This window comes from Setaria italica, chromosome V (genome assembly GCF_000263155.2).
Source record: "Setaria italica strain Yugu1 chromosome V, Setaria_italica_v2.0, whole genome shotgun sequence".
In the NCBI taxonomy this organism is placed as follows: domain Eukaryota; kingdom Viridiplantae; phylum Streptophyta; class Magnoliopsida; order Poales; family Poaceae; genus Setaria; species Setaria italica.
Window position 1 is genome coordinate 38,429,702 of NC_028454.1, and position 26,152 is coordinate 38,455,853.

The 26,152-nt window shown below is 48.0% G+C and overlaps 1 protein-coding gene and 1 pseudogene across 1 annotated transcript; both read left to right on the forward strand.

Moving 5' to 3' along the window:
* Nucleotides 1-281: 281 nt before the first annotated feature.
* LOC101785810 (conserved oligomeric Golgi complex subunit 1) lies at nucleotides 282-6,857 on the forward strand. Its single transcript, XM_004970109.2, has 6 exons — nucleotides 282-2,586; nucleotides 3,574-3,768; nucleotides 4,436-4,740; nucleotides 4,857-5,042; nucleotides 5,483-5,660; nucleotides 6,093-6,857. The coding sequence occupies exons 1-6, from the start codon at nucleotides 373-375 to the stop codon at nucleotides 6,234-6,236; spliced, it is 3,222 nt and encodes a 1,073-aa protein (XP_004970166.1). The 5' UTR covers nucleotides 282-372; the 3' UTR covers nucleotides 6,237-6,857.
* A 1,193-nt stretch (nucleotides 6,858-8,050) lies between these two features.
* LOC101783553 lies at nucleotides 8,051-25,340 on the forward strand (annotated as a pseudogene).
* Nucleotides 25,341-26,152: the final 812 nt, after the last annotated feature.

Here is a 26,152-nt window from a genome sequence, read left to right on the forward strand (position 1 = left end):
AAATTATAAAACATAACTTATAATCCTGAAGCTCTTTTTACCGTCGACTCAAAATCCTGATGCTAACGGCCCACCCAACTACGTAGGCAGTAGGCACCAACACGGCCACTTTCTCACCCACTGACAAACCGCCCCACCGTTCCCCAACACAAATCCACTAGGCTCCCAGCACTCGGTCCACCACGCCTTTGCTCCCTGACTTACGGGGCCCACGCTTGACTAATGATCGGCCCCACCAAACACCTTCCTTCCCACCTCGTCCTGCTAACTCAAACGAACGTGCCTCTTCACTAGTCAGTCTCTCCCTCCCCAACCCCTCCTCCCGATCCCCTCTTGGATCTCGCCGCGCGCTCGAAGGCAAGCGCGGCCGCGATGCCTGCGGCGGCCGTCCCCGGCGGCGGCGGCGCGGCCGACGCCGAGGAGTTGTTCCGCACCAAGCGCATCCCCGAGATCCGCGCAGCGGAGGGCGCCACCCGCCGCGAGATCTCCGCCAAGGAGGAGGAGCTCCGGCAGCTCGTCGGCCGCAGCTACCGCGACCTGCTCGACTCCGCGGACTCCATCCTCCTCATCAAGCAGTCCTCCGACTCCATCTCCGACAACCTCTCCCGCATCTCCGGCTCCCTCTCGTCGCTCTCGCCGCCGCCGGAGACGTCCCCCGCCGCAAGCGCCGCCTCGCCGTCCCCGTCCGCTGGAGGGCGCGCGAGGCTCTACGCGCTTGCCGCGCGCGCCAAGTACCTGGTCGACACGCCCGAGCACATCTGGGGCCGGCTCGACGAGGGCCTCCTCCTGGAGGCGGCGGGCCGGTACCTGCGGGCTCAGGTCGTGCATGGGCGGCTCTCCCGCGACGCCGCGGCCGCCGCGCGGTTCCCGCTCCTCACGCACCAGGCGCAGCTCGTGGAGGCGTTCCGGCCGCAGATCGCCCAACGCGCGCGCGAGCGCCTCGCCGACCGCCGCCTTCCCGTAGCCGCCCACGCGGACGCGCTCGCGGCCGTGGCTGCGATCGACGCCCCGTTGCTCGCCCCGCCCCAGGCGCTCCTGCTCTTCCTTAACTCGCGCCGCGCTTGGATCACCCATGCCCTAACCGGGCTCGCCTCGGATCTGTCATCCTACACCTCCGTGCTGTGCGATGTAGCGAGGATCGTGCGTATCACGCTTGGCCACGTTGGCCAGTTGTTTTTGCCTGCACTCAGTGATATGCCGCTGTTCTTCAAGACGGTGCTTGAGAAGACACCGCCTGAGCAGCTGTTTGGCGGCCTCCCAGACCCTGACGAGGAATCACAATTTTGGAAGGAGCACATGAACCAGCTTGAGGCTACAATGGTGCTGCTTGAACCAGATGTCATAGCATGTGCCTGTACAGATTGGCTCAAGGAATGTTGTGCTGAAATTTTTGGTGTAATTGCTGCGGGGCAAAAGTTGGTTGATGCTATTGGGAGTGGGGAGCTACTTGGATCAGTGCAAAGGCTTGTACGTGATGCGCTAGATGGGAGGGATGGATTGGAGGGGAGTTTGGAACAGTGGCTTAAGAGCGTCTTTGGGTCGGAGATTGAATCGCCATGGGATCAGATCCGTGGGTTGATTTTGAAGGGCGGCAAGGATATTTTTGAGGACTGGATGGAGGAAGCATTTGTGCGGCGGATGAAGGACATTTTGCATTCAGACCTTGATAGTTTGTGTGCTAGTGTTAATGTGAAGGAATCGATTGATGCTATTGGTGCCAACGCTGATCCAAAGGATGCTGGAGATTTCCTTTCATACCTGCGAAAATCTTCAAATGGTGGTGGTTTCTGGTTCTCAGAGTCCAAGATCAAGAAAGGAGGAGTTTTGGCACACTTGAAACCAATTGCTGATGAGAATGATTTCCACAGCTGCTTAACCTCATATTTTGGACCAGAAGTTAGTCGGATCAGGAATGCAATTGACAGCAAATGCAAGAGTATTCTGGATGATCTGTTATGCTTTGTGGAGTCACATAATTCAGCCCCAAGACTAAAGGAATTAGTGCCATACCTCCAAGAGAAATGCTACAGGACCATCTCCGGAGTGCTGAAAGAATTAGAAACTGAGCTCAGAAAACTCTCGGCTTTGTTGGGGACCAAAAAGGAGGATAATGACATACCTGCAGCATCTATTATAGCGGAGAGGGCTCTATTCATTGGTCGTCTCTTGTTTGCATTGAGATACCACTCAAGTCATGTACCTCTAATACTAGGTTCCCCAAGGGAGTGGGTGAAGGAGGCTGGTGGTGCAGCATTTGCCAGGTTATCATCACCTACACCAAGACATTCAAGGGCATCTTTTGATTCTTCATCTTTTACCCCCAGAAGGCGCACATTTGATAGTCCCAGGAGCCCTGGAATGCAATTCTCGGATAGCCCCAGGAGACAAACTATTGCTGCTGCCATATCTTTGTTTGGAGCTGAGGATAGATCCAACCCAAGACTCGATGAACTCAACAAGACCCTGCAGTCACTTTGCATCATGGCTCATAGTGTATGGATAGCATGGGTGTCCACTGAATTATCTCATATTCTTTCATATGATCTCAATAAAGATGACTCACTATCCTCTTCAACTCCCTTGAGGGTATGCCTTCAAACCTGCTGGTTGTTCTGATCATTGTTAGAGTTACACTGTAGCGTTGAATTACACAACTGCATTTTATTCATATTATCATTAAGACATCAACAGATGCTGATAAGGACATCTAGTGTAGCTTATTGGACATCTCTGAACAGATAGAAGGCAATATCTCATTGTACCTAGATTCCTAGAAAGACTAGGGGAATTAAGGAAAATAGCAGGTAGGTTTAGGGGGTGTTTGGATGCGGGGTACTAAACTTTAGGAGGGGTCACATCGGATATTCGGATGCTAATTAGGAAGACTAAACATGAGCTAATTATAAAACTAACTGCAGAACCCCTATACTAATTCGCGAGACGAATCTATTAAGCCTAATTAATCCATCATTAGCAAATGGTTACTGTAGCACCACATTGTCAAATCATGGACTAATTAGGCTTAATAGATTCGTCTCGCGAATTAGACTCCATCTGTGTAATTAGTTTTGTAATTAGACTATATTTAATACTCCTAATTAGTATCCAAACATCCGATGTGACGGGTACTAAAATTTATGGGGGTGTATCCAAACACCCCCTTAGTTTATGTGGTTTTGGTCTTGCCTGACGAACAGCAACTTTGGGAGCAAGTCCCATGAGATGTCCAAGAGTGAATTTTAAAGGTGCACCTTTCTCTGAGTTTGATTGAGGAGATAGAAAAATATGTGCCACTATTTTAAAAGGCTGCCGCCTTGCCCACTTAGGCAATGACTAGATCACTAGGCGCAATACCATCATTCATATCTCTTAATTGCCACCTAGCCTGCCTATGTGGCTATGCCTGCTTAGGAGCTATCAGGTGCTTAGCACCACTGGTGTGCACTTGCCTAAGTCAATTACAAAATTTCACTATTTTAGCCACACCATCAATCTCAAGCTATTTAGTGTACCAAAATCCCATTGTTTTGTGGAATTCTAGTGGTTTCAATTCTGGTTTGATTGCCTTGTCAGGGTTGGGAGGTCACAGTCATCAAACAAGAGGAAACAACTGAGGGTCCCTTGGAGATGAAAATAGCTCTTCCATCAATGCCTTCATTTTACATCATATCATTTCTTTATCAAGCATGTTTGGAGATTCATAAAGTTGGAGGGCACATCCTGGACCGAATTATTTTGCATAATTTTGCATGGGAGCTACTGCAGAAGGTATGTCCCCGTTACAGTCCACAAACAGTTATGGTGCAACAAAAACTGGAGGATTTTATCAAACCTTTAGTCATAATCCAAGTGTTCATTCTTTGATTTACTTGTAATTAAGATGTTTCTTCTTGGGACTTCATAAACCACAAAATAGCTTCTTAGCTGGTCTAATTTGTTACAATCGACTTTTTGGAAGTTATAACTTTATCTGCTGATTCTTTATCCAGGAACCCAGCATGATGAATGTTGGATTTTAGATGTTTCACACTAGAATGATAAATTTACAACAACACTGCCACATAAAAAGAAACAAAATTCTTTGGCTTGTTCCGTTATTTGTCCTGGAAAGTCTAATTCGTATTTGTCCAGTACTGGAATAGATTATTAGTCAAACTATTGCAATTTAAGAAATAATTCTTCTTTTTTTAAAATATAAATAGTAATCTTCTTCTATTTAGATGGCCATGTTATCTCCAAACTGGAACTAGTGCCTTCATCTAGACAATAGGTATTACGGCATGAGTACTTGAGCTCCATAAATCTTCCAAGTGAATTTGATTTTTAGACGACACAGTCTCAATTGGTGCTGATGATTGATTCCATATGAACCTGGCAGTATAGGTCTTTCAAGTAACATGATCAATGAATCTAACTTTTATTTAAATGTATGCAGGTCATCAATATTTATGAAAATTTCCTTGTGTCTATTGAATCTGGGAATTCTCAGGTTTCAGAGAAAGGAGTTCTGCAAATACTGCTAGACCTCCGTTTCGTCGGTGATGTCCTATCTGGAGGCAAAAATTCTTCCACCATCACTACTGAAACACAGACAAAACAGGATTCTTTACCAAGCACCATCTCCAAGTCTTCCTTCAGGAGAAAACAGTCACAATCACAGGCAGATTCAGCTGCCATAGAGCCTATAAACAAGTTAATTAATAAGCTCTCACAGAGACTGGATCCGATAGACTGGGCCACGTAAGAACTTTTCCATTTTAAATTGTTATACCTGTCAAGTCATCAAAATATGTGAGATATAAACTAAGACTCCTGCATTAGATTCCTACCAACTGAAACAAAATGTCTTGAAACAGGTATGAACCTTACCTGTGGGAGAACGAGAAGCAATCTTACAAGCGCTATGTTGTTCTTTTTGGTTTTTTGGTCCAATTGAATCACATGTACACTGGTACTGTACAAAAATTACCAACAAAGTCAAATACAGATTCGAATATCATGAGGTGCTCTCAGGTTCCAAGATTCAAGTACCTACCGATCAGGTAAATAATCAGTGTCATGTATAAGTAACTAAATATAGATTTATATCATTGCTAAGTGCGTGTTTCTTTAGGCAAGTTTGAAAGATGCTACTTTCATGCTCAAACTAACTTATCAGCTTTGTACCCACCAGTGCAATCAGCGGAAATATCTATGATAAAGTAATAAAGAAAAAGTTTGCTTAACATTATTTGTTGATAAGATATTCATGGATGGTAGTAAAACTTGATGTATTTCTATGCCATTATTCTGGAGCATGTAACAGGCAGTGATCTTGATAGCAGTCGTTAATCTGCTAAATGCCAAGACAGTCTTTTCGTTTAGGAACCCATGTTAGGAGTTCTAATTTCTAAGAGGGATTTTGGGTGGCCTGTGAAGAAGAAGAATGCATTAGCTAGTTTGTTGATTTTAACCAGTTTCTTATTTGTCTTTTTGCCTGCAGTGCCCCAGCTATATCATCAAGACCACACAAAACATCACTACAGTCACCCTCTGGTGACAACGCATCTAAAGGTCCTTGGAAATCATATTCAAATGGTGATAGATCTACTGCACCAGAATTTGACGATAATGCAAGTCTTGTTGGTGCTGCTCCATTGTTTAAGTCATTTGTTACCCAGGTGAGTAACTGGCTACAATTTCATATACTTTTAACTTCAATTCATAAGCTAAACAAATCAACAATCATGAAATTTGTCCATCAAGATTCATTCCGCTTGGTTGGGAAGTTTTTGGTCATTATGATAGGAAATGCTTAGGAAACTATCCTAGCGAAACAGGCAAAATGAATCGAGCACTAACTGCTCTATACCTTGTTCTTATCACTAGGACATAACATTTCGTTTTGAAGTCAACATTGTCCTGTCTTTACTTTTTTCATGTAGTCCTTGAGCTTGGAAATGGGAAGACATTTTTTTTCTTTTAACGAAATTCAAATTCTGATGTTCTGTCAACACCCATTCGCGAACCTTATTGACACAACCTAAACCTGGAATGCTTCTTTAACTGATATGAATATTCACCTAAGTATCTTCATGTCTGCTATTTATCAGGTCGGGAGCAAATTTGGGGAGAACACATCGAGATGGGGGTCCATGCTTTCTGATGGTCAGGTCGGTAAGCTAAGTGACATTCTTCCTGGACCAGCAGCTGGGTTTTTCTCTTCTTTCACATCTGGAGTTCGATATGATTCATAGTCATGGTACCATGAGCCTTGATCTTCAGCCTATACTTCGTATACGTTAAATGGAAATCCACATATGTCATCGAGAGATCGTCACAACTGTTGGCAGGTTGCTTCTGCCATTGGAAATCTGTTGGTTACAGAATGATGCCACATAGTTGGCTCGGCATTGCTTGGTTTATCCTTGCCGTGCCTCTTCAGATTCCTTGTTGTGATTGGGCAGTTTCATGGAGAAGCTCGCGTAAACATGACGGCAGAAGACAAGATGTATTCAGTCTGGTGACTGGACACAGGTTTAGAGGGTGGTTAAGGAAATCGAATGAGATTCCAGTGTGTTTCCTGCTTGCGACTTGACACAGTACATAGGGCAAAGCAAGTGCTGCTATCGGTTGACATTTTTTCCGGACGCAGACCATGTTGTGGATACTCGACACATGCAGTCGTGAAAAGAATTTTTGGGGCCCATTCTTTCTTTCTTTTCCTTTTCTTTGTCTCGATGACAAGTCTGAGGAATTTTTCGGAACGGTGCTGAAACTGCAAGGTTTGTGGTTTTTCCATGTAGGCAAAGTTGCTGATGTGTACAATGGAAAGTATAGCAATAAAGTCTGTATTGTCCCCTTGGAACCTGCGCTCATTTCTATATGGTAAAAAGCTGTTGCAACAGCCGTTGTTGCTGATTTTGCACGTGGCTAATTAGTGAGCAGAAATCACAGCAAAAACAAGTATCCAAGCTGGACCACGGAAGGGAAAAGGTGGCGCTTGGCAGGCGTCAGGATGTGGTGTGTCCGCAGCTCGCGCGCATCGAGTCGTTGCCCCGATGGGTAAGACGTTACCTATTACCAGCGCGTAGTTAGTTTGCTGTTGCGTCATCTTCTTCACTTGGGAGTAAACCAGTACACCTGCCATTGTGGGCACACCGTGCTTCCCCGTGCCCAAATGTCTCAATGCCTCTAATGCCCATTCCATACCTCGTCTCTTGCGGAGGGTGTGGCAGGCTTGTAAGAATCCTGAATATGAAGGCGATGGTCACGAACTTGAATCACAGGAACACTACAGATGCAAATCTCTTAGTCGAACCACATCTGTAGTTCTCCCACCCATCCCCGATTCTTCGTCAACCTCTTCGCTCGATGACTCGATCCCACTCCGCTTCTGCCCGCCGATGGCGTCGGCAATTCTGCATCGAGCCGATCTGCGGCTGCCACTCCTCTGCTAGGCCTGCCTCCTTCGCCGCTCTGCCCTGTACCTGTAGCAGCTGAACTGGGCTGGAAAACTTTAGATAGTATTGATATAGAAGTCTATTTGGGCCAGAACCCAGACAAGACCTCAAGCTCTAAGCCCATGTTTCCAATTGCAAGCCTATAGATGTTGACAAAGTAACGGTTCACACGGTGGATCTTGCTGAGCAAAAAGTTGTTCAGATAAAAAACCTGAGTGTCCACATGCTTTTCATTGGTTTCAACCCTCCTTCATGCTTAATGCGCAGGATTTCCCGAACTTAAGCCCTATAATTGCGTCTACGTTACGGATGACAACAAAACATATATTCACTGCAGTCCTTTCAATGGGCGGCGATTCGATTATCTTAAATTAAATGGAGTGCCAAAATAGCTCTTCATTTATCATGTTTAGCCGAGTTTCACTATCAAGTATTAAGTTTAGGGAGTACGAGTTCGTCCAAGAACTGTGCGGCCAACTCTGTAAGTTCGATTAGTCGGCATTCGTAAGTATTAAATCAGTCTATCCTACTGTGATGTGATTACATTATTGCGTGATGCTCCGAAGCATCCGACTCTGATATCCTGCCATTCCCTATGATGGCCCTCTATGATAAGGCGGGGCTTATGTTTGCTCCTCTATTGTCTCTATGATGTCCCGGACAACCTGCCCCGGACGCTGCTCATGTACTTCAGCAACACGCTGGACGCCGCGGAGTTCTACTTCCAGAAGGTCATGGCCAACTTGCAGCGCTTCAGGAATAGCACCGTCAACCACAGTGTCCGCTTCGACGTGCCGCCGCCACCGCAATTGCGGTACGAGGAGGCAGCGGGAGGCGGCGGTGGCGCTGCTGGAGCCTGTCGGAGGCAGAGGCGGTGGGGCGAGCTCCTGTCAGGACTTTGTACGCAGCAAGCTCTGAATGTGCCATTCAGATAACGTTTCAGGCGTCCAAGTGAAGTCGGCAGCTGAAGTGGTCATTTCACGGGATTCTTTTGAAGTGTCGATGGCGCATCGGACGGCTCCTATTGTTTCTGTAATAGCTGTAGCTTTTCACCTGGTTAACAGATCGGAAATAGTAACTCTGTATCGTTACTTTTGCTTTGCTGTCGGATGGCTTGTAATAGCAGGACACCTTCCCTGGGAGAGGATATGCTGGTTATCTGAACCCTAGATCGAACTCTAGTTTAGCAGTAGTCCACGGGCGTCGTCATGGCCTCTTCCTGTATCTGAGCCCTGTCCATCGTTAATACTACTGCTAGTACTGCACTTGTTCGATCTGTTGCTTGTTGCTGTTGTTTTTGTAACAACTCTACCTAAATTAAGTACTTTTAACTATAAACCAGTGATAAATCAAATCCCTAAGTTAAGAAGTGAAATGACCTTTATAAACCTAAAAAGCTCCTTTTGGAGTTTGAATTAAAGCTTGAAAATTTTATATACAAACTTAAGTTTCTGCCCAAATAAGAGTTGTAAAACTTTTTAATTCCAACAACTTTTGTTAAAGGCACTTTGACTAATTCGGAGTGGAAGGAAGTCAAAAACAGCAACCAAAGCCGGTTTTTCTAAAGGACCCTAAAAATCTAGTCCTGGAATTCGAGTTTTCCCTCATCTTGCAAGCTTTCATCTCCCGTTTCTCTATCTAAACTTGAGTCAGAGCCTTAATGAAAGTTGTAGTACCTCGAGTGTGTTCCAACTTTGTCACACTGACCCAGATCCAAATCGGACCCAAACTTGTTCAAAATCCCGGTCAAAGTGAGGTAAACCAGTCAACTCACCCCGGATGCCTTAAATCCTAAGTCTGGAATTCTAGATTTTTGGCTAACTTTGGCGTAAAATATCTTTGAATCCTCTCACAATCAAAACCAACACCTTAAACAAAGTTGAAGAACGATCAGAGTTGAGCAAGTTTGTTTAAGGGAGTTTCGGAAGTTGTGTTGAAAGATTCGGAGAAGGATCGCTCCAAAGCTGGTCGGGCTTGTTGCCCGAAGGGGGCCTTGACGCCCGCGCGCCAGAGCACGTTCGCTCGCGCGCCGCGAGCCGCATGGCCGCCGGCCACCGGCAGCTCGCCGACGCCCTATCACCAGCGCGATAGCGACAAGACGAGATCCACGGCGCCCAACCCGCGCCCGCGACAGGACGGAGCGAACGCCTGGCCAGCCAACCGCCGGCCGCGCGCGTGCCGCCTTCCGCCTGCCACGGCTCTGCTCCGCCAACCCTGTTCCGCCCGTCCGCTGAGAAAGCTGGCACGCCCCCGACGTCCCGCGCCTCCGCCCGCTCGCCCAACCCCCACGGTAGCCCTTCCGCCTCGCCCGCCCGACAGACCGGAAGCCCCAGGCGCGTGCCGCCCAAGGCCAATCGCCGCCGAAGACCACCTGGAGCTCCGCCTCCTCTGCCCAATGGCGTCGCCGGCCAATGGCTACCTTGCCCGCGCACTCGCCGCTCCCGACCTTATCCTTTCCCCACCGAAGCCCCGCCTCGACCCTCCGCCACACCACGGCCCTATAAAAGGGAACCCCCTCATCGGCAATGCCACCCCTTTACCACCGCCGCACCTGAACCACCGCTTTCTCCCCGCGCCGCCGCTGAGCTTCCGTGGAGCTCACCCCCTTGCGCCACCCCACACTCCGGCGACTTCGCCGCCACCCTCAAGCCGCTTCTCCCAACCCACCAGCTGCCTGTTCCTCCGCGCGGTACCAGAGAGTTTGCCAGTGATCCACCAGAAGCTCCGCCACCGCAGGAGCACCGTCGAAGCCTCGCCGTCACCAAGCCTTAGTGCGTACAACCTTCCGCCCAAGTCTACTCCTTCGACCCCATGGCTTCACCGGTAGACCTGGAGGTAAGCTACTTAACCTCCCTGTCCGGCTCGCCCGACCCTTCCTTTTCGTCTCGCTCGACCCTTCCTTTTCGTCTTGCCCGACCCTTCCTTTTCGTCTCGCCCGACCCTTCCTTTTCGTTTAGGCCGACCCCTTTGTTTCGGTTCTCCCGACCCCTTTTCTTTTCGTCTCGCCCGACCTTCTTCCTTTCGCCTCGCCGACCCTGTCAGTTCGCCAACCTTTGTCCGCCTCGCCCGAGGGCTCGGCTGTAACTTTTTCTTTGACCCGAGGGTATCGGTGAAATAATTTCAGGAATTCCTCTGTGTTGAGTCTGAGGACCTCGGTACGGTTTTTCCTTAAACCTGAGGGTCAGACCCTAAGTTTCTCCCAACCCGACCCTCTCATCCTGCTCTCCACCAACAGAAGTTGAACTCCCCCACCTTTCCTGTAGCTTTGCTACAAGTGTCCGTGTTAAAACATGAGTGTGTTGAAATAACCATCTAAAATGTTTAACCCCTGCATTGCATTTCCGTGTAGAGTTGAATCTCGCCGACGGAACGTACGAGCTTCACCCGGCACCGGAAGAAGACCCCGCCGAAGAACTGCATCCCTTCGAAGGAGAGCTCGAACCAGAGCAAGACCCCGAAGACCCGCAAGCTTTTCCTGAAGGCAAGCCCCGGAGCATAAATCCCTATCTTGAGTTCATGCAATATTATTGATTACTTGATTGCGCATTTACGTTTCGAGGAGTTGTAATGGAACCTTAGATGCATAAACTTAGTACCTTGTTTTTGAATACTAGTTGCTAAGGCCGAGTAGTTGCATTGCTTAATAGGTTGCGGTAAAAGTCGAGTGATCTCCTGTCACTCGCGAGTTATAGGAGTTGAATGTTTCAGTTATGTCGCAACTATAAGGACGACGGACGGGGTCAGGCTTATGTTCGACACTTGGTGGATTGCCCCGTCTGTCGAAATGAAAATGGACTAAGGTCGAAACGTGTCGGCGTTCGTGATCAAGTGTTTGAAAGTACTAATCTCATACCTAGTATGGGATGGGGAAGCCTAGTACGTGATTGAACTGGGGCGTGGCATACCCTCCGGCTGTCCTTGGAACGTCGTTCCCATGGTGCATCATGTGGGTGCAAGTGCGGTCACAGTGCAGCAATAGGCCGGGACTGTGGAGCATTGCATGCCAAAGGAAGTTGGCCCTGACACGTGCCTAAGGGATCGATGGGGACGGCTGACAAATGAAGCGACCCTTCGTGGTGCGCGGATGTCGTGAGATTTGGTTTGCCATGCATGGTTAATAAATTCGAATCGATTCGTTTGTCTCTCACAGATTGGGACTACTTGATTGCTATTCCGCACTGAGTAAAGATGAAACATGATTATGAGATTAAAGTTGATGCTTGTTAAGTACTTGCTTGGAAATCATGCTTGTTTAGTATAAGTTGCTAATCTAGACTAGATAAAGAACGTAGAACATGAGCTAAAATGTTGAAAGTAAGGACTGACTTTAGACGCTTTTGGCAAGAAAACCCCAGAGCCAGAAAGCCTTGCACATCTAGGTCTTGGTAGAGCTTTTCACCCGGCGGGTCAGTCTTGCTGAGTACTAGTTGCTCAGCCTTGTTGTGGCTAATCTTTTTCAGGTAATGTCAATAGTTTGGTTGCGGGTACCACTTGGCCGACCCAGCTTCCTCCAGGCTGGACAGTCGAGTGGGATCCCTTCTCGGACGGTGAAGGAAGGAATTTTTGATGTCATGATCGGCTCCGTCGTGATGTCATGTATCGACGTTTAGTTTCTGTTGTTTTCTTTTGATCTTCGAACCTTGCAAATTTCGGTCTGAACTTTTGAAAACTCTGATGTAATAAATTGTTGAACTATGTTGTCATGATGGAATGTTGTTACCTCTGTGCTACTCACCTTCGCGTGAGCGATGCTTCTCGATCCTGTTTATGTGGTTTATCGGATGAAATCTGACGGTCGACCAAGTTGACTTGCTTAAAGTGCATAATCGCGTGTCAGGCGACTTCAATGCATTTTAGTCAGGTTAATTTGGGTTGTTCCGCCATAGCTGGTATCAGAGCTCGAAGCACGGTACGGAGAACAACAAACCTTAAAACTCGTTTTCTAACTAAAATTTGCAAGAAGTAAACTCGAGAAGTTCATAAGTTCGCTAAGGATGAGTTTAGTTCGAGGAGCCCTAGGGGATTTTGGGGTTGTTTTTTTAAGGTGGCTAATAGTTATTGGTTATCTTCTAACTTCTAGTACTTGTTGCCACGTCTATCATACGTGTGCCGAAATCCGCATCGCGAGTATGCGAAGGGTGATGGGAATTCGATTCCAACGAGCCTATCATCACGGTTGTTTCGCCCACGTCTATTATACGTGCGCAGGTTCCGTGTGTTAATATATGCGAAGGATGGTATGGTTCGAATCCAACGAGCCTATCGTCACGGTTGTTCGCCCACGTTTGTTACACGTGTGCATGATTCCGCATCACGAGAATGCGAAGGGTTATAGGATTCTATTCAAAGGAACCTATTTCCACGATTGTTGCGCTGTCCATGCAGCGTTAAACGCATGGGTGCCGTTTCTATAGTGAACGGTAATGATTGTGGACGCTTTCGTGAGTGCTGGCACGGAAGGTTCAAGCTGTGTTGTGTTTTTCTGCAGGTACACTAACAAACGTTGCGTTCGAAACGATGCCTAGTAACTCGACTAGTTATTATAGTGAGAGCCGTATTGTTGCCTTGCCACCGGCACTAACCACGTAAGTCCAAAGGTTTTTGGCAATTATTTTTGGTTGAGAGGACGACTAGGACGTGCATGCATTCAGAAATAAAACCAAACTCGAGTACGTCGTAAAAAGTAATGCACCGCGTTAAGGATTGTCTAGCTGTCCTTTTTCCGCCATGCTAACTCCAGAAACTTTGTATAAGAAAGTTGTGTTAAATCTCCCAAGTAAAACTGCCACAAGGTACTACCATTTGGATTGAGAGTTGTGATCAGTTTGGTGACCCCCTGTTGGCTGTTAGCCCAAAGTGCACACCAGTAGAGTTTCTGCTGTTTCGACCACCTTAAGGACCTTTTCTGCGAGGAGTCCTTTAAGCAAAGTTTTTCAGAACTTAGTGAAGGATTTACTGGTAGAGTTTCGGTTTTGTTAAGTCTCTGGTTTGGAAGATATATTCAGTTTATCTTGACTCGGTCGGAAGAGTTCCAGCAGGTACACTTAATGGGAATCTGAGATTATCACCTTGTTAGGTTCTGTTTTAGCCTTACCTTTGAATGCCAAACTTGTTAAGCGCTATCTAAAGAACATGATGGAAAAATTTGAGAAATTTTGGAGGAATACTTGCTGAGTTATGAGCTTTTCTCTAACTACCAGAAATCTGTTTGATTTCCAAGTGTTAACCCCGTTTCTCACGTGACCCTTGGTTACAGATGGCGCAGCCCGTGCACTTGGCAGTCGGTACAGAGGGCACCACCTACTCATGGTGCCTTCACTACGAGGGTTTTCCAGCTGTGTTGTGGGACACCCTGCGCTCTTTCGGGTACCAGTCGCCGCCGGTTTATGCGGGCCGTGCGTACCAGGACCACGGGATTCCGCGGAGCCGCGTACACGTGCGGGTACCCCCGCCTCCGGATCAGCCACAGTGGCCGCCGTTGTAGGTGGTGGCTGAGGGACACACGCTCCATGACGCCTGGGAGTTCGCAACCTTGCAGACCTTGACCCAGTTCTGCCGGGCACACCCTCTTGAGATCGTGCTAGACCCGATTGGGTTGTTCCCTGCCCGGGATACGAGGGACCCGGACTGGTTGGATCGTATGAAGCATATGGACTTGCTCGGGCTTATGGATCCTCACCGCATGATTTTTGTTTCAGCTCGTTGCCTGAATGTGTTCTACAGGATGGTTGAGCTGCAGAGCCGAGCGATGGCTACGGTGATTGGGATGGCAGTGGCTAACCAGGTTGCCTTGTCTACTGTGCAGAGTGGCATGGTGGACCAGTCGCTCGAGCTGGTACAGAAGGATGTTCAGATTGCTGAGATGCATGACAAGATTACTCGTTTGGAGGAAGAGATTGTGGATATGGAGCACGATATGGAGATCTTGGCTGACCAGTTCTATGATGTGAACATGGAGCTGGCGAACGCCAATGAGCACCTGCAGGAGCATCACGATGAGCTTAATGCCATCCACGCCTTAGAGGTGCAGCTGGATGAGCCGATGGCCCAGGAGGAGGAGGAGCATGAGGAGATCGAAGGCTTTTCGAGCATGGACTATGAGAATGCCTCACCGCAGCCTCCAGTTGGTGATGCTCACTCTCCGGTCCTTAGCTTTGCCTCCGTGGGCAACCTCGACGACTTCTAGTTATGACAAACTAGGTTGAGCGGTTCTATTTTGTTTTTGATTTTACTCCTCGGCGACCTATATTTTGGCCAATGATGTAATAGGTTAGCCTTGAGTTGAGTACTCCTCCTGTATTTTAAGACCAGCAATGAAATGATCTTAGTGAAAGCAGTTCCTGTTTTTCTTTCACTCTTGACTCGACTTTTGACCCTTTGCGACACGCCGTGGATGCCAAGTTGTGTGGGTTTTGGTGCTGTGACCACACACCCGTCTCCTGTGGGCCTGTCCAAAGTTGACCGACCCCGAGTCACGAGGTCGGATGTGCCCGACCCCTCGCGGCAGATCTCCGCCTCGTCCGACCCCGTGTTCAAAGGTCTCCGCCTCGTCCGACCCCGTGTTGAGAAGCTCCATTTCGCCCGACCCCGGCACCAAAGGTCGGAATTAGTGGGACCCCGGGGATTAGGTTTTGGCTCACCCAAGGGTGTGTGCAGATCAACCGAGGAGAAACCGGATCTTGGGGACCCTACAAAACGTGGATCAAAATACCTTTCCGATCGGTAACAAGGATAAAATGATGCTGCAGAAACGGGCTAGTTGCTAGCTAAGATATGTGCACCTCCTAATAAGGATATGTGTTGTGTTGCAAGAGTTGCATTTGCGGATTTAACACATACATTCCCACATTTTTGGAATACTTCTGAGGTTATGGAACTAATGGAAAGATGAATCTTGCAGATGGCACATCGCACACGCTCCAGCTCTGTTCCAAGTGGCAGCGAGGTGCCTCCCCCACCTCCGCCTCTGACCACCCTCGAGTCGATCTTGGCAGCCCAGACCGAGCTGCTGAGGCACATCGCTCAGGGGCAGCAGCAGCAGCCCCAGGGAGGAAGGGCCCATCATCAGCCACATGTTGCTTGCTATGAGGATTTTCTGGGGACCCAGCCTCCTCTGTTTCACAAGACGGAGGACCCACTTGACGCCGATGCCTGGATTCGCACTATCGAGTCCAAGTTCTCTCTTCTCACCGCCCACTGCCCGGACGAGAACAAGGTTCGGTTCACCGCGCAGCAGTTGCGTGGTTCTGCTCTCCTGTGGTGGGATCACTACCACGCCATGCAGCCGGCCGACCACGTCGTCGGTTGGGAGGAATTCAAGACGGCGTTCAGGGGCCATCACATCCCTGAAGGTCTCCTGGAGCGCAAGCTCGACGAGTTCCTGGTTCTCACCCAGGGAGGCCACGATGTCCTGCACTATGCGCAGGCTTTCAATGACCTGTGTCGCTATGTAGGCTACCATGCAGACTCCGATGAGAAAAAGAGGGACCGTTTCCGCCGAGGCTTGAGTTTGGAGCTCAAGGAAAGGCTGAACCCCATCAAAATGGGTTCCTACAATGAACTGGTGAACCTGGCAATTTCCCAGGAAGATTGCATGAGGGCCCTCATGGCCGACATGAAAAGGAAGGCCCCAATGCCGGCACCCAGCCCGCCTTCCCAGAAGTACAGAATGGTTCCCCCACAAGCACCTCGCAGGCCCGCACAGCCTGGGAGATGGGTTGCTCGACCTCCACTGTAGGCAGCACCTCGTTTCCCCGGTTTCCAGCCGTAAGGGTCCCGCCCTGCTCTCCCGATGTCGCTGCGCCCGGTCACTGGAAACCACTGTTTCACTTGCGGGAACCCAGGACACTTCGCCAAGGACTGCCCCCGCAACCAGAATCAACGACCCGGTCAGAGCAATACACTGGGCAACAAGGGGAAGAAGCCAAAGGTGTAGGTCCGACAAGGCAGGCTGAACTTCACCACCCTTGCTGAACTTCCAGAGGGCGCACCAGTGATGACGGGTACCTTTTCTATCTGTGATCAACCCGTCCTTATTCTGTTTAATTCAGGAGCATCTTATAGTTTCATTGGGACTAGAATCAGTGCTAAGTGTGGGTTAGATTTCTGTCACACCAAAGGTACCTACATCATCTCTACCGCGGGTGGAAAGGTAGCTTCACACCAAATGAGCCGCAGAGTACCTATCCAGTTAGGGAGGACCCTTCTTAAGGAAGACCTGCTTACCCTAGGGATAGAAGGAATAGATGTTATCTTGGGTATGGATTGGATGACCCGACACCAAGTGACCCTAGATATCCCTGCCAGGGCAATCCATCTAAATTCACCCAAGTATGGCCGCTCAACTATACACTTACCTCCCCGAGAGTGCCAAACTTCTTGTGCCTATCCCGTGTTTGAAGCCCGATTGGAAGATATCCCAGTAGTGTGCGAGTACCCGGATATGTTTCCAGATGATTTGCCGGGTATGCCGCCTGAGAGAGATATCGAGTTTGCCATTGAGTTGCAACTAGGTACCGCCCCAATTTTAAAAAGACCATACCGGATGCCACCAGCCGAACTGGCAGAAATGAAAACTCAGTTGCATGATTTGTTGAAAAAGGGTTTTATTCGCCCAAGTACATCACCTTGGGGTTGCCCCGCCTTGTTTGTGAAAAAGAAGGATGATAGTCTGCGAATGTGTGTGGACTACCGACCTCTCAATGCGGTGACGATAAAGAACAAGTACCCCCTACCCCGCATTGATGTTCTGTTCGACCAATTAGCTGGAGCTAGAGTGTTTTCCAAAGTTGACCTCCGTTCTGGCTACCATCAAATCAAGATCCGCCCGTGCGACATTCCAAAGACTGCCTTCTCTACACGATATGGACCTACGAGTACTTAGTCATGTCGTTTGGGCTTACTAATGCACCAGCTTATTTCATGTATCTCATGAATTCGGTGTTTATGCCCGAACTCGACAAATTCGTCGTGGTATTCATTGACGACATCTTGGTGTACTCGAAGAATGAAGAAGAACATGCAGAGCACCTACATACTGTACTCCAACGCTTAAGAGACCACCAACTCTATGCCAAATTCTCTAAATGTGACTTCTGGCTGGACGGTGTTAAATTCTTGGGACACACCATATCCGGAGATGGTATAGCAGTAGACCCAAGCAAGGTGCAAGAAGTAATGGACTGGAAGCCGCCCACTTCAGTTCATCAGATTCGAAGTTTTCTTGGTTTAGCCGGTTACTACCGCCACTTCATCCCTGACTTCTCAAAAATAGCTAAGCCAATGACGGAACTGCTGAAGAAAGGGAGTAAGTTTGTGTGGAGCGACAAATGTGAAGAAGCTTTCCACACCTTGAGGCAATTATTGACTTCTGCGCCGGTTTTAGCTCAGCCCGACACCACTAGGCCATTTGATGTATATTGCGATGCCTCTAGCACTGGACTTGGTTGTGTTCTTATGCAAGACAGCCGAGTCATTGCCTATGCCTCGCGAGCGTTACATCCACATGAGTTGAATTACCCTACTCATGATCTCGAGTTAGCGGCAGTCGTGCATGCTCTGAAAATATGGAGGCACTATCTCATGGGAACCCGATGCAACATCTATACAGATCACAAGAGTCTTAAGTATATATTCACTCAAGCAGACCTCAACATGCGTCAGCGGAGATGGTTAGAATTAATCAAGGATTATGACCTAGAAGTGCTTTATCACCTAGGAAAAGCCAACGTAGTTGCAGATGCCCTCAGCCGCAAGATCGATTGTAACTGCTTATCGGCGGTTAATTATGCCGAGACCCTGTTTCATGAGATGGCTAAACTCAACTTGGAGATTGTTCCCCACGGCACCTTAAGTCATATTTCTCTAGAGCCCACCTTGCTTGACCAAATCATTCTAGCATAGCTAGAGGACAAAGAGATAAACCTTATCAAAGGGAAACTTGCACAGAAGGACGAGGGATATAAACATTTCCGACAGGATTGGAAAGGAATGGTACTTTATGAAGCTCGACTGGTAGTTCCAAATGATCCCGAACTTAAGAAACAAATTCTGGACGAAGGACACCTTTCCAAGTTCTCGATTCACCCCGGCAGTACCAAGATGTATCACGACCTCCGACAAAATTTCTGGTGGAGTGGGATGAAACCCGACATTGCACGCTATGTTTCAGAGTGTGATACTTGTCAGCGAGTCAAGGCAAGCCACTTGAGGGTAGCTGGCCCCTTGCAGCCGCTGCCCATTCCCTCGTGGAAATGGGAAGACATAAGCATTGACTTTATAGTCGGACTACCCAATACCTCCCGCAAGCATGACTCCATATGGGTTATAGTAGACCGACTAACCAAAACGGCACATTTCCTTCCAGTACACACCACCCACACCATACAGAAATATGCAGAACTGTAGCTTGATCGAATTGTTTCCTTACATGGTGTACCTGAAACGATCATCTTTGATCGAGGTAGTCAGTTTGTAGCACGCTTTTGGGAGCAGTTGCAGTTTTCACTTGGCACTAAATTGATCCGTAGTTCCACATATCATCCTCAGACCGACGGGCAAACTGAAAGGGTTAATCAGATTTTGGAAGATATGTTACGTGCCTGTGTTATTCATTATGACAAGAACTGGGACAAGTGTTTGCTATTAGCGGAATTCTCCTGCAACAATAGTTACCAAGCTAGCCTGAAAATGGCACCTTTCGAGGCCTTGTATGGATGTAGATGCCGGACCCCACTGAGCTGGTCGCAACCCGGAGAGCGAACGGTGTATGGACCTGACCTGGTCATAGAGGCCGAAGAAAAAGTGAGAGTCATCCGCGAAAATCTCAAGGCCGCCCAATCTCGACAGAAGAGCTATTCCGATCAAAGAAGAAGACCCATCCAATTTAAGGTTGGGGATTTTGTATATCTACGGATTTCACCGACCAAAGGTGTACAACGTTTTGGAGTAAAGGCTAAGTTAGCTCCGCGCTATATTGGTCTCTATGAGATTGTAGAGGCGTGTGGACCCGTAGCGTACCGAGTTAAACTTCCAGAGAAGATTGCAACGATACACGATGTTTTCCATGTCTCGCAACTCAGGAAGTGCATCAGGATTCCAACTGAAATCATTCCCCCGGAAGAATTGGAGATCGAACCCGATTTATCATATAAGGAGTATCCTGTTAAGATCCTCGACAGCAAGGAAAGACATACTCGTCGGCAAATGGTCAAGATGTACAAAATTCAGTGGAGTAACCATACGGAAGACGAACCGACCTGGGAGACGGAAGAATATCTCAACGCGAACTTCCGCGGTTTTCTTTTCGATCAAGGAGGTACGTCGCACCAGCCACACTAGTTCTTTCTGCACTTGAATCTCGGGGCGAGATTCCTTTAAGGGGGGTAGGCTGTAACAACTCTACCTAAATTAAGTACTTTTAACTATAAACCAGTGATAAATAAAATCCCTAAGTTAAGAAGTGAAATGACCTTTATAAACTTAAGAAGCTCTTTTTGGAGTTTGAATTAAAGCTTGAAAATTTTATATACAAACTTAAGTTTCTGCCCAAATAAGAGTTGTAAAACTTTTTAATTCCAACAACTTTTGTTAAAGGTACTTTGACTAATTCGGAGTGGAAGGAAGTCAAAAACAGCAACCAAAGCTGGTTTTTCTAAAGGACCCTGAAAATCTAGTCCTGGAATTCGAGTTTTCCCTCATCTTGCAAGCTTTCATCTCCCGTTTCCTTATCTAAACTCGAGTCAGAGCCTTAATGAAAGTTGTAGTACCTCGAGTGTGTTCCAACTTTGTCACACTGACCCAGATCCAAATCGGACTCGAACTTGTTCAAAATCCCGGTCAAAGTGAGGTAAACCAGTCAACTCACCCCGGATGCCTTAAATCCTAAGTCTGGAATTCCAGATTTTTGGCTAACTTTGGCGTAAAATATCTTTGAATCCTCTCACAATCAAAACCAACACCTTAAACAAAGTTGAAGAACGATCAGAGTTGAGCAAGTTTGTTTAAGGGAGTTTCGGAAATTGTGTCGAAAGATTCGGAGAAGGATCGCTCCAAAGCTGGTCGGGCTTGCTGCCCGAAGGGAACCTTGACGCCCGCGCGCCAGAGCACGTTCGCTCGCGCGCCGCGCGGCCGCCGGCCACCGGCATCTCGCCGGCGCCCTATCACCAGCGCGATAGCGACAGGACGAGAGCCACGGCGCCCAACCCGCGCCCGCGACAGGACGGAGCGAACGTCTGGCCAGCCAACCGCCGGCCGCGCGCGTGCCGCCTTCCGCCTGCCACGGCTCTGCTCCGCCAACCCTGTTCTGCCCGTCCACCGAGAAAGCTGGCACGCCCCCGACGTCCCGCGCCTCCGCCCGCTCGCCCAACCCCCACGGTAGCCCTTCCGCCTCGCCCGCCCGACAGACCGGAAGCCCCAGGCGCGCGCCGCCCAAGGCTAATCGCCGCCGAAGACCACCTGGAGCTCCGCCTCCTCTGCCCAATGGCGTCGCCGGCCAATGGCCGTCTTGCCCGCGCACTCGCCGCACCCGACCTTATCCTTTCCCCACCGGAGCCCCGCCTCGACCCTCCGCCACACCACGGCCCTATAAAAGGGAACCCCCTCATCGGCAATGCCACCCTTTTGCCACCGCCGTACCTGAACCACCGCTTTCTCCCCGCGCCGCCGCTGAGCTTCCGTGGAGCTCACCCCCTTGCGCCACCCCACACTCCGGCGACTTTGCCGCCACCCTCAAGCCGCTTCTCCCAACCCACCAGCTGCCTGTTCCTCCGCGCGGTACCAGAGAGTTTGCCAGTGATCCACCAGAAGCTCCGCCACCGCAGGAGCACCGTCGAAGCCTCGCCGTCGCCAAGCCTTAGTGCGTACAACCTTCCGCCCAAGTCTACTCCTTCGACCCCAAGGCTCCACCGGTAGACCTGGAGGTAAGCTACTTAACCTCCCTGTCCGGCTCGCCCGACCCTTCCTTTTCGTCTCGCTCGACCCTTCCTTTTCGTCTTGCCCGACCCTTCCTTTTCGTCTCGCCCGACCCTTCCTTTTCGTTTAGGCCGACCCCTTTGTTTCGGTTCTCCCGACCCCTTTTCTTTTCATCTCGCCCGACCTTCTTCCTTTCGCCTCGCCGACCCTGTCAGTTCGCCAACCTTTGTCCGCCTCGCCCGAGGGCTCGGCTGTAACTTTTTCTTTGACCCGAGGGTATCGGTGAAATAATTTCGGGAATTCCTCTGTGTTGAGTCTGAGGACCTCGGTACGGTTTTTCCTTAAACCTGAGGGTCAGACCCTAAGTTTCTCCCAACCCGACCCTCTCATCCTGCTCTCCACCAACAGAAGTTGAACTCCCCCACCTTTCCTGTAGCTTTGCTACAAGTGTCCGTGTTAAAACATGAGTGTGTTGAAATAACCATCTAAAATGTTTAACCCCTGCATTGCATTTCCGTGTAGAGTTGAATCTCGCCGACGGAACGTACGAGCTTCACCCGGCACCGGAAGAAGACCCCGCCGAAGAACTGCATCCCTTCGAAGGAGAGCCCGAACCAGAGCAAGACCCCGAAGACCCGCAAGCTTTTCCTAAAGGCAAGCCCCGGAGCATAAATCCCTATCTTGAGTTCATGCAATATTATTGATTACTTGATTGCGCATTTACGTTTCGAGGAGTTGTAATGGAACCTTAGATGCATAAACTTAGTACCTTGTTTTTGAATACTAGTTGCTAAGGCCGAGTAGTTGCATTGCTTAATAGGTTGCGGTAAAAGTCGAGTGATCTCCTGTCACTCGCGAGTTATAGGAGTTGAATGTTTCAGTTATGTCGCAACTATAAGGACGACGGACGGGGTCAGGCTTATGTTCGACACTTGGTGGATTGCCCCGTCTGTCGAAATGAAAATGGACTAAGGTCGAAACGTGTCGGCGTTCGTGATCAAGTGTTTGAAAGTACTAATCTCATACCTAGTATGGGATGGGGAAGCCTAGTACCTGATTGAATTGGGGCGTGGCATACCCTCCGGCTGTCCTTGGAACGTCGTTCCCATGGTGCATCATGTGGGTGCAAGTGCGGTCACAGTGCAGCAATAGGCCGGGACTGTGGAGCATTGCATGCCAAAGGAAGTTGGCCCTAACACGTGCCTAAGGGATCGATGGGGACGGCTGACAAATGAAGCGACCCTTCGTGGTGCGCGGATGTCGGGAGATTAGGTTTGCCATGCATGATTATTAAATTCGAATCGATTCGTCTGCCTCTCACAGTTTGGAACTACTTGATCGCTATTCCGCACTGAGTAAAGATGAAACATGATTATGAGATTAAAGTTGATGCTTGTTAAGTACTTGCTTGGAAATCATGCTTGTTTAGTATAAGTTGCTAATCTAGACTAGATAAAGAACGTAGAACATGAGCTAAAATGTTGAAAGTAAGGACTGACTTTAGACGCTTTTGGCAAGAAAACCCCAGAGCCAGAAAGCCTTGCATGTCTAGGTCTTGGTAGAGCTTTTCACCCGACGGGTCAGTCTTGCTGAGTACTAGTTGCTCAGCCTTGTTGTGGCTAATCTTTTTCAGGTAATGTCAATAGTTTTGGTTGCGGGTACCACTTGGCCGACCCAGCTTCCTCCAGGCTGGACAGTCGAGTGGAATCCCTCCTCGAACGGTGAAGGAAGGAATTTTTTATGTCATGATCGGCTCCGTCGTGATGTCATGTATCGACGTTTAGTTTCCGCTGTTTTCTTTTGACCTTCGAACCTTGCAAATTTCGGTCTGAACTTTTGAAAACTCTGATGTAATAAATTGTTGAACTATGTTCTCATGATGGAATGTTGTAATCTCTGTGCTACTCACCTTCGCGTGAGCGATGCTTCTCGATCCTGTTTATGTGGTTTATCGGAGGAAATCCGACGGTCGACCAAGTTGACTTGCTTAAAGTGCATAATCGTGTGTCAGGCGACTTCAATGCATTTTAGTCAGGTTAATTTGGGCGGTTCCGCCACTGTTTTCTCCCCTTTTCTCTCTTGGATTTCTGTCTCGATTGCTTGGATCCTTTTAGCTTCTTCCGGCTCTGAGGAAGAAGGAAGTAGAGAAACAGGAAGAAGAGGCAGTCAGGGACCTCGCCGGAGCCAGGACGGCAGTGAACCTCCGCCGGTGCCAGGGATGGTGGGGGGCGAGCCGGAGGGCGGCGGCGGTGGTTGGCTCGATCTCGGGGTCAAGGACGCGTGAATGCGTGATGGCGTGTGGGTAACATTCGGGTGTGGGAGAGGGGGAATAATGCCCAGGTGTGAGGTATATTCCTATTTGTAATTGCAATATGTTACCTAAGAGGAACTCCAAGAGTTCTTGAATTTTTTTTCCCTCAAAACGAGGTATCGAGGGCTATGTAAAAAGTTTCCCTCCAAAAACATATCAACTCACAGCAGAATGCTAAAAACTAGCTTCCCAATATTTCAAATCAGGCCACGTCATCGTATTGGGCTCATTTTAGAATCCGTTTTTTTGCGAAGCAGCATGGGAACCCTCGCGTCGCCAAGCATTTTATTTCCCAGGCCATCGTCACGATCACGTCGCCAAACCCCAGGTGCGCACGGCGTTCTCCAAACGCCGGCAGCCCCTACGTAGGGTCTCTATCCGGTTCCCAGTCACGCTGCTCAGGGAAGGCCCCTGCGCACTGCGCCGTGCAATGCCGGCAGCCCCTGCGTCTGGTGCCAGCCATCCAAGATTTGCTATGAGTCGACGAAGCCTTTCGATGCATCTGGTGCTGGATTCGTCATCAGATGATGACGATGATAATTTCTTCCTCTCTGTTACTCATGTGGTCATGAATGCGGATGAGTCCGATGATGAAACAAAACATCGTGGTTCTATCATAAGTCATCGAGTACTTTGGCGAGACAGACAGGCAGGGCATCAAAGGTTACATCAAGATTATTTTTCAGATGATGCTATGTACGGACATAGTTATTTGAGATGACGATATGTAAACAATAGATTTATTTGGATCATTTTTTTCAAAAGATTCATATTATACATGTGTCTCATTACTCTTGACATGCAGGTTTTGAATGAGGCGTACACTGTTTGTACGCATATGGAATGCCGTAGAGGAACACGATGAATATTTCGTGTAGAAAAGAAACGCTGCCGGTGTACTTGGCTTTTCTAGTTTGCAAAAGATTACTACAACATTTCGGATGTTAACTTATGGAGCAGCAGTTGATGCTACAGATGATTATGTCCGTATTGGTGAGAGTGCTGCTATTGAGAGTCTGAGAAGGTTTGTCAATGCTGTTGTTGAGGTTTTTGGAGATGAGTACTTGAGATCACCTAATGAAGATGATACTGCTAGATTACTTGCCATTGGAGAGAGTAGAGGTTTTCCTGGTATGTTTGGGTCGATTGATTGTATGCATTGGAGGTGGAAAAATTATCATTCGGCATGGCAAGGTATGTATACCGGGCATGTGCATGAGCCTACAATTATACTTGAAGCTGTTGCAGATAAAGATCTTTGGATTTGGCATGCTTTCTTTGGGGTGCCTAGTTCCCACAACAACATCAACGTTTTGCACCGGTCTTCTTTATTTGCACGGCTAGCTAAAGGTCAAGCTCCAAAGTTGAATTATACCATTAACAACAACGAATATATAATGGGTTATTATCTTGCTGATGGCATATATCCCTCATGAGCCACAATTGTGGAGAGCATACCTGAATCATAAGGTAACAATAAGAAATATTTTGCAACTGTTGAAGAAACTTGTAGGAAGGACGTGGAACGAGCATTTAGGATTCTACAGTTTTGTTTCGCTATCGTTAGGGGGCCAGCTCAATTTTGGGATCAAGATAACCTTGGACAAATCATGAGGGCTTGTGTCATTATGCACAACATGATAGTTGAGGATGAGCGCGATGAGGAAGATATTTAAATCATGATGGGGTAGGAGAAAAGGTGAAGATTTCTCACGATGAAGCACCTGAACTTCAGGAGTTTATTAAAAATTACAAGAATATAAGGGACAAAGATATTCATAATCAGCTTGAAGATGACCTCATTGAGCACCTGTGGCAATATCGTTCAGACCTCTACAAATGATTACCTATAGTTTATAGTAATTGTTACTTTCAATAATTTTTGCTACTTTATAAATTTATTTCTAATTGGCAGCAATTGTATACATCATTTAGAAATCATTTATAAGATGTTGGAAGAGTTCAGTGTACTACAACTCTTACCATCAAAGATACAGATGTTGGTCTAAAATGCTTGAAACTTATTGGTTGCCCTTTTATATACATGTGGAACCTGAAGCTCTTGTGCTGCCGCTACATTCTCATACTCTAGCATGAGTTGTGCATGTCGAGAAAAGAAGTTATGCTGTAGTGATGAATATCAAACACAACCAAATCATCATTGGCAGAATATAAATGAACGATATATACAACATCGATTATTAATCTCGATAGGTTTAAAGTGATAGGTAGATAGTCAAAGAAAGTAAAACAAGTCTGAAATTGCAAAATAATTCCTAAATTAAAAGAACACAAACATTATAGTAATTAAGTACTAGGCATTGATAGTCGGCTCATGATCTCAGCCCGCAAGAACATGTAGTATTTCTTTTGATCATCTGGCATGGCAGTCAGGTCCATGGTCATAATCCGCTCTTCAACCCTCCTTTTCATCCCTCCTTTTCTACAACTGGACCTCCTGCCTCCTCATCTCAAAAAGTAGTTTTTC